The sequence below is a fragment of the Asparagus officinalis genome, unplaced genomic scaffold (assembly GCF_001876935.1).
Source record: "Asparagus officinalis unplaced genomic scaffold, Aspof.V1 AsparagusV1_Un12, whole genome shotgun sequence".
Lineage (NCBI taxonomy): Eukaryota > Viridiplantae > Streptophyta > Magnoliopsida > Asparagales > Asparagaceae > Asparagus > Asparagus officinalis.
Window position 1 is genome coordinate 203 of NW_017972278.1, and position 8,812 is coordinate 9,014.

At 38.1% G+C, this 8,812-nt stretch overlaps 1 protein-coding gene across 1 annotated transcript; it reads left to right on the plus strand.

Annotated features, from left to right (window-relative positions):
* The first annotated feature begins 363 nt into the window (after window positions 1-363).
* LOC109827064 (RNA-binding protein PNO1-like) lies at window positions 364-5,293 on the plus strand. The gene is made up of 3 exons (XM_020394028.1): window positions 364-624; window positions 1,853-2,123; window positions 4,654-5,293. Exons 2-3 carry the CDS (start codon window positions 1,887-1,889, stop codon window positions 5,074-5,076), a joined length of 660 nt encoding a protein of 219 aa, XP_020249617.1. The 5' UTR covers window positions 364-624; window positions 1,853-1,886; the 3' UTR covers window positions 5,077-5,293.
* The last annotated feature ends 3,519 nt before the right edge of the window (window positions 5,294-8,812 follow it).

An 8,812-nucleotide genomic window follows, 5' to 3' on the forward strand; every position in this document is an offset into this window, starting at 1 on the left:
ATACATTATATGCAAATATATTGTATATATTTATAAGTTATAACATAAGTATATATATATCACTTATGTAGTTATGTATGTATTTGTTATATACTTACATTATGCTTATTTAAGTACAATTATATAATTTACTTATATGATTTACTTTTATAAATACTAGATACTTAAATATTATTATACTGTAATTCTATTATATACGATATACTAGAATTCTATTATAATTGTAATTCTATTATAATATACACATATGACATATGATATAAGTACACTTATAACTACGTTATATATAACTGTAATTCACCGCTACCCGTACCCATTGGCCATTACCCGACTCCGACTCTATAAAATGAAATCCCTCATTCACAACTCCTAAACCCTAATCTCCACCCTCACCAGTCTCCACCCCTCACCTCCTCGGCTCCTCCCCTTCTCCCATCCCCTCTCTCCCCCTCAAACAACCATCCCTTCAAACCCTAATCTCCAACAAATAGAGGTGAATCCCTGTCCAGCTCGAGGCCGTCGCTCGTCGTCGTCGTCGTCGTCGTCGCCGAGCTCGAGGCCGCTGACGCTGAGATCTCGTCGCCTCTCATCGATTCGAGCAGCTTTCGACCCCTGAATCCTCAGGTATGAACTTATCCTGTGTAAACCGACTCGGTTTTCTGTAGAGTGTCGGTGCCATTCGGTTGTCAAATAGTTGGTCGAAACCCGACCGACCGAATGCTCACCCCTACTCAGAGAGGCTGTGGTTAATTTATTATGAGCTCCTAATGTTGGTCTGATCATCCAATTTATTAGTAAGTGCACGACCATTTCCTGTTCTATTGAAGATAGTTCAATTGGGATCTTTAAATTGGAAGGGGGTGAAATGTCTAGTGACTCAATAGAGTTTTCGAAATAATCTTTTTTGTTATCTGTATTTGATGCATGCCCATTCTTACAAGATCATCTTTATTGATTTTGGTAATCCCATTCAATAGAAAAAAAAACAATTTGATGAAAATATTGGTAATGAAACAATATTTTACGCTGAAGAATCTTTTCGTATTAAATATTTCTTATACATAGTTGATAAATCAGTTGGCTCAATTGAAAGTAGGTTTGAACAATTTAAAACATATGAATTTTTTTTTGGTTTTTTGTTTGATTTCAAAAAAATTAAAAGCTTTAGATGATATTGAATTGAAAGAATATTGTTTTAATCTTGAAAATGTACTAAAACATGATGAACATTTAGATATTAATGGACTTGATTTGTTTTCAGAATTGACGGTGCTTAGGGAAATTTTAAAAGTAGAGATTAATAGTCCAATTGAAGTGTTGAACTATATAAAACGGTTAGATTCTTTTCCAAATACTTGTATTGCTTATCGTGTATTATTGACTATACCCGTAACAGTTGTTTCCGCTGAAAGAAGTTTTTCAAAATTAAAATTACTAAAATCTTATTTAAGATCGACCATGTTACAAGATTGAATAGTTTAGCAATATTATCTATCGAAAATAATGTGTTAGAAAATTTTGAATATAGAACTTTAATTAGTAATTTTGCAGCTCAAAAGGTAAGAAGAATGAGATAAAATATATTATTGACTATACCCGTAACAGTTGCTTCCGCTAAAAGAAGTTTTTCAAAATTAAAATTACTAAAATCTTATTTAAGATCGACCATGTTACAAGAGTGAATAGTTTAGCAATATTATCTATCGAAAATAATGTGTTAGAAAATATTGAATATAAAACTTTAATTAGTAATTTTGCAGCTCAAAAGGTAAGAAGAATGAGATAAAATATATTATGAGTTGTATCATTTAGGTCTCATCTAATATTTCGTCTTGGGCCCCAAAATTCCTAGGTACGACTCTGCTCTCTCTCGCTCCATCACGACCATGGCGGCAGCATCGACCGAAGGAGCTCCGACGGCGGCGGCCATGGAGACAGAGGGCCGTCTTCCTCCTCGCCCTCAGTTCGAGGCGTTGAAGGCCCACGAGATGACCGATGGCAAGCCCCAATTCCGCAAGGTTGTGGTCCCCGCTCACAGATTCTCCCCGCTGAAGAAGAACTGGATGGAGATCTACACTCCGGTCTACGAGCATATGAAGATCGATATCAGGATGAATCTCAAGGTTTGATTTCTTCTCTTGTCTAGGGTTAGGGTTTTTAAAATTTTATTCTTTAAACGAACATATAACTAGTATTTGTTGATGTAATTGGATGGAAAGCTATTTGCTAATACCAAAATGATGAATTGTTTCTAACATCAAAAGATGATCTAGAGTAAGGACCTTTTTGGGCTTGGATTTGCCCCTCGCAAAGGAAAGTTAGGTGAACATAGGATAAGTTTAAGTTGATATTGTTTCTAACATCAAATGGTAAAATTGTTTCTAACATCAAATGATGAATTGTTTCTAACATCAAATGGTGAAAAGTTAAAGTGTGCATAACTTGTTTGGGAATTTAGTAACGGGATCAAGAGGAACTCGTTTTCCCAAACTGAAGTTTAATGAAGTGAAGGGAAGGTAAGGAAATATATGTAAATTTACAAGATTAATCGTCTTTATAAGACTTCCCTTCCCCTCCATTATACCCCTCTATTACATCCGAATTTGGGGAAACAAAATCTCAAAATTTCCTCTTAGTCTTAACTTCCCTCCCATTATCTACCTCAAATCAATTCTTATTAGTGTGTCCCCTACCTTTCCATACCCAACATTAACCCAAATCCAAACATGCCCTAAAGGGTATGGTGTCTAGAATGTAACGTTAGCAAAGTTGAGAAAACATATTGAGTGGGTCAATGGTCAAGGAATGCTTCAGAGTGGTTATTTTGTGATTTAAGGCCAATCATTCATCACGATGATGAGGTTGAGTGAGATATGACTAGAAGTTGGGTTGTTCTTATTGAGGATAAATAGAATTATGCATGAGATGGCATAAGAAATTAGTGCATTTTGTAAGAAGGTAGGTTGTTCTTGGTGAGGATAAACCATGGATAGTTGATAAATATTGTTATGGAGTCTTGGGCAACTGTTGTGGATGCCATAATGATTGAATTATAGTTATTATAGCAATGGCTAGAGAGTGTTTGGGGCGCTTTTTTCCAGTTAAACTAGCTTTTAAGCTAGTTTTTCCATATTTGCTTGTTTGCTAACATCTGTAATAAGTAGCCATTATGCATTGTCTCATTTTAAAAAGTTAGGCTTTCCTACATTATAAGAAGTTAGTTTATAAGCTCACCTAAATAAGCTAGGTAAGTTAGGTTTAGGTTTGAGCAAGCAAATGAACTATTTTGACCATACGATATTTATGAAGTTTTGTCATGAAAGTGAAAAGCCATCAAAAGCTAACATAGCTTAAACTCTTCTAAAACTAAGCTCCCCAAGCACCCTGAGATAGTTCACTAAAAAGATACTTTATGTTTTAAGGGTTTCAACAGATATTTTCCTGTTTGTAGCTAAAGTGAAAAGGACGTGGAGCTTAAGACGGTGGTGATCTGCAATCTCTTAAGGCAAATACAATAGGAGAGTGTAGGGTTTGTGGAAATACCAGTTCACTTTTTGGTCCTCAGGATTATTTTGTTGGGAAACTCTGTTTCAAGATGTAAACATAATCTTTATTTAGCTTTAGTCTATGCAGATGTTAATATGGCTGATAATGAGTCTAGCTTAACATTTAGAAACGCAAAAGTAACTTTTATGTCTATCAATTTTAACATGTACAATGTTTTTACCGCCAATGTCGTGTATGTGCAAATTATAGTCTGTGTTGTCATTGTTATCTTCATCTAAATGTGTTTTCCCGTAAAAACTATGGGTACGGACAAGGTTCTGCTGAGTCCCACAAAGGAAGCAACGAGTTTCGTGCAATCTGCTCTCAATGACTCTGGTCAAGTCCGATAAGCAAATTGAGGGCCTCATCGTGATCTAGATGTCCAGTCAGATAGCTGGTAGATTTGTTTAGTTATGTACTTAGCTCCAGCTGGCTGGTAGTTCTTTTAGTTATGTAGTTTAAGCTCATTTAGTTGTACATAATAAACCTCTTGGATTCCTCTGAAGGGAAAAACGTAAGTCGATGAAGGAATTATAATAGAAGAAAAGATGGAGAAGTAGAGGAAAATCCAAGGAAGAATTAGAGAAGGGGATTAAGTATTGTTTGCTGACATTTGACACTTCTGCTTCATCTTCTACTTTCAAGCCAGAGTTTCATGTGGATTGATTTGACTCAATCCATTTAGTTCATAGCTGACCCTCTCGGACTCTCGGTTCCAGTTTTGATAGTAGCGGTGTAGCACCATGGGCATTTGACTCAATCCATTTAGCCCGTAGCTGCCCCTCTCTCAGTTCCAGTTTTGATAGTGGCATATGGGTAGTGGAGACACTGTCCTGTTAGTAGTCTTCTATTAATAGTTTCCTGTAACATCAGAAGCCATTTTCTATAAATTTCCTATATAACATACTGTCTGTCCATGACCAGTTATGTAGAACACTCTTCCTGTAACATACTGTCCTTCGATTAAGCAGTATCGTAACTATTGTCCTGACCGTTCTAGGCGTGACTCTTTAAGTACATATTTTTCTCATTCATCTCCTTTTTTGTGCGAATAAGTTACTTTTAACTACTTATTGGACAGCTATAAAGCTTACTTTTCTGTTACAGGCCAGGAAAGTAGAGCTAAAAACTCAAAAAGACACCCCAGACGTCTCAAACCTTCAGAAATGTGCGGATTTTGTCCACGCCTTCATGCTAGGATTTGATGTCGCAGATGCCGTGGCCCTTCTCCGACTTGATGATCTCTACGTAGACTCTTTCGAGATCAAGGATGTCAAGACACTTCGAGGGGAGCACCTTTCTCGTGCAATTGGCAGGCTTTCGGGAAAAGGGGGCAAAACAAAATTTGCCATTGAAAATTCTACTCGTACTCGTATAGTTATAGCTGATTCCAAAATTCATATTCTGGGTTCCTTTTTGAACATAAAGGTTGCTAGAGATTCACTTTGTAGTCTCATTTTAGGATCTCCTGCAGGCAAGGTCTATTCCAAGCTCAGAGCTGTGTCCGCAAGATTAGCAGAGAAGTATTGATGGTGTGCATTATTTATGAAAAAAAAATGTTAAATGAGTTTTTATGTTTGAGTGGATAAAAAAATTTTGGTTATCTATATTTCGGAGGAGTTAAGTATTTGATATGCAGCTGTCTACTTATTCATTATTGTACACCTGCCAAGGTGATGTGTGCCTGTTGAATACTTTGTAGGTACCTATGTTTTGTCTTCACACGAGAGTTGTTTTGTTTCATCTATTGTGATATTCAGTTGGACTCCAAAAATGAATAGATGGTTGGATCTTGTTCCCTCTGAACTGAAGGCATGTATTTGATTAGGCGCTGGCAAGTGATGATGCTAATGTTGTGGCATTTTGGTAACATGATATTATAGTGCATGAGTTAACGATGGATAATTAAGCAAAAGCTTGGAATGGGAATTTTCCCCCTCCCCGGGGGATACCCCTTGTTCTTTCTTTATTGTGACAGATAAGATTGTGAATAGTTGTTACTCTTTTACCCTTGAGAAGGTCTATCTGTTAAATAATAAATTTCTGTTTTTCAATGGATAAAAGAGTTGTAAGAATTCACTCAAGGGTCTATCTGCGACAGTAAAACTATAATGGGTTTATCTGCGGATAAAAGAGTTGTAAGAATTCACTCAAGGGTCTATCTGCGACAGTAAAACTATAATGGGTTTATCTGCAACTGGGTTATATTATATAGTCTATCCGAGGGTCTATCTGCGACAGTAAAACTATAATGGGTTTATCTGCAACTGGGTTATATTATATAGTCTATCCGCAATTGCAGAGTCTAGCTAGCTGATTGAAACTTGATTGACAATACGCTTTACTGTCAAAAATAGAAGGATAAGTTAACAAAAACCTTCTAAACTTGGGGTTCAAACCTTGAACTTTAGACAAGTAATGTTGACAATAACATAGTTAATGAAAGAAAGAGTGACGATAAAACATTTAGAATGTATCAAATAAGACCCTCTGATGCACATGGTAGGGAGAAGTCTCAAAATAGTAGTAAGTTTGCAAAAAAAAAAAAAACAGTAAGAGGTTGAGTTAAGAAGAGTTGTGGACACTAAAAAATATGAATAACACTACAGACACATTCTCCACCACACCCCCTCTCCTGCTACAGTGCAGGGGGCCCACCTGAGATTTTTTAAATATATTATTAATATTTCTCTAGTAGTACAACCATTTAGACTCTCTCAAGTACAAACACACTCTCTACTACATTACTACACTCTTTTACAACCACTCACTATTTATTTTTCTTCTCCTTCTCTCTCTCTTCCCCTCCGTCTCTCCCCTTTTCTTGCTATTTGGGATGATATCCACCGAAGGCTTTGGGAGGTTATTTATGGGCGATGATGTGGTAGGTGTACACTGTGAAAGTTAGGTCGCTGCAGTGTTGCTACAAAATACTTGTTGGTGGGTCGTGACTATAGTGTTGATTGGTGGCTGCTAACTTTAACCCTCTCCCTCTGCAGCGGCTTCTCTATCTATGAGTCCAAACAAAATTCTAAATTCTTCGTGAATGCTTGGATTTCTTCTTTCACAATTTATCTATACTCATCATCCACGGATGGCTTCTTCACGTCTTCAATTACAGCGACATTATCATATTTATCATATTTGAGATTTGGCTTTCTAGGTCTGACCGATCTTCGAATTTGTCCTATTTGTTCCTCACTGATATATTCTATCTGATTGGGGTGCTCCTATTCTAATGTTATCGGATGAACACCATTCATCTACGGATTCTTTCTTTCAGAGATGTTGGATAAACTTGGTTCTGTCTTCTTTGACGGTTGTGATTTTTCTTATTGATTGGCTCCCCCAACCTCTCTTGTAACCGATCCTTTGGATCATTGGACTCTAGAAGCACAACTTCTTGTGGAGTCCACCAAGACAAGGCTTCGTCAAACACTACATTCCTTGATATGTAGCATCCTCCGGTTATGGATCACAACATCTCCACTCTTTTGTTGTCATACTCCACAAAAATACACCTTATGGTCTTTTGTCAAACTTGTTGCGTAAGTGATCAGCCACAAAGACATAACACACACAATCGAAAACTCTGAAATGGCTTACTGTTGGTTTGATATTCCACAGATTCTAAAAGGGTGACATGAACTCCAGCTTTGGTTGTTGTAGCTGAGTGATCATGTGCACCGCAGTCTTCATACACACTGCCCAAAAATGTCCCAGCGCATTCTTGACATGAAGCATGCTTTAGTATATCTCCCCAAGATGGAGATTCTTCCTTTCAGCAACACCACTCTGCTGCAGAGCATTTGGACATGTTAGCTGTCCCGAATCTTATGTTGTTTCAGGTAGTCACAAAACTCTTTTGATGTGTATTCTCCCCCGTTGTCTGTGCGTAGGCAACGAATCTTCTTGCCGAGTTCTCCTTTGACTTCTTCTCGAAATTGCTTGAATTTGGAGAATGCTTTTGACTTTTTCATTAGGAAATATACTCAGACATATCTCGAGTAATCATCGATAGAAGTAATCATGTATTGCATGCCACTTATCGGTCTTGCTTCACTCAGATGAATACATCTGAGTGCACGAGCTCTAAAGGTTCCTTTGCTCCTCACTCTGACGCGCTTTTCTGGTGTATGAACTCCTTGGCTGCATATTTGAGTCAGCCTTGGCATACCACTTGCTTCGTTCCTTATTGTTGAACCACACCTCACCTTCACTTCTTATTGAAATGCTAGCCATTTGTTTTGGCTCAGATCTCTTGTGTAGTGAGGAAACTCTCTAACTTTAATAGTGTTGGTTGAGTCGGCCAGCTGTGTGTAGCAGCAACAAGCCCGTGGTACTTTGATCTCGAGCTGTGGATGATTACTCTTCTCATCCTTACATCGAACACTTTAAAAAATTGATCTAGTTGAGCAATATCTAAATAGAGTGATTTTACTTGGTTTAAGTACTGACTGGTAGTCAGATTCTTCAGTGGTAAGGTCACCAGTTGATTCTCAAAGAGCTAAAGTCGAGCGTCGTTCTTCTTTGAGAAAAGTGTAGTGAGCATATCCCATGCCTCCTTCGGAGTTCTGACATCTCACATATAGTCTACGAGATCTTCTTCTACTTCGGCTTCAGCACATACATAGCATTATCGGCTTTAATGTCCACGAGCTTCCCGAGGTAATATAGTTGTAGTTATTACCGTAGAGTTTCTTGAGGGTAGTAATAGTACTTGACAGATCCACCATCATGACGTGGTACTGTTTTAGTATCTTCACGCAAGTCTGGTCCCTGGCCAATTAACTTCACAGTCCTAGACTAAGCATGCACTTCGGTAACGTCGATAGGATCACTGTAGGAGAGAGCCCGTCTCTGATTGCCTGCTCTGATACCAATTATTGATTTGCAAGAGTGGTTATGATACCACGTCTTGAGTTGATAAGGGTGATGGACAATAAGAAATATATTATTATTATTTTTCTAGTAGTACATGTTGGACCCTAGAGGGGGGGTGATTAGGGTCAAGAGGCTCTAAGATGCAATTAAAAAACAGTACAAGCAAACCACAAAACAGTAATGCGATAAAAGAAAGAGAGATAGAGTTAGGAGTTCGTTATCCTTGACGCGCGATGTGTTAACGAGGTTCGGCCCTCTGGCCTACGTCCCCGCTCCCCACTCTCGAGGAGAAATCCACTAGCTGAGGCCGAGCCACCTTGGGGTGGCTCGGCTTTGGCCGAGCCCCCGCGGGCGGTGTTTTCCGACTTTTTCGAGTCGTTTT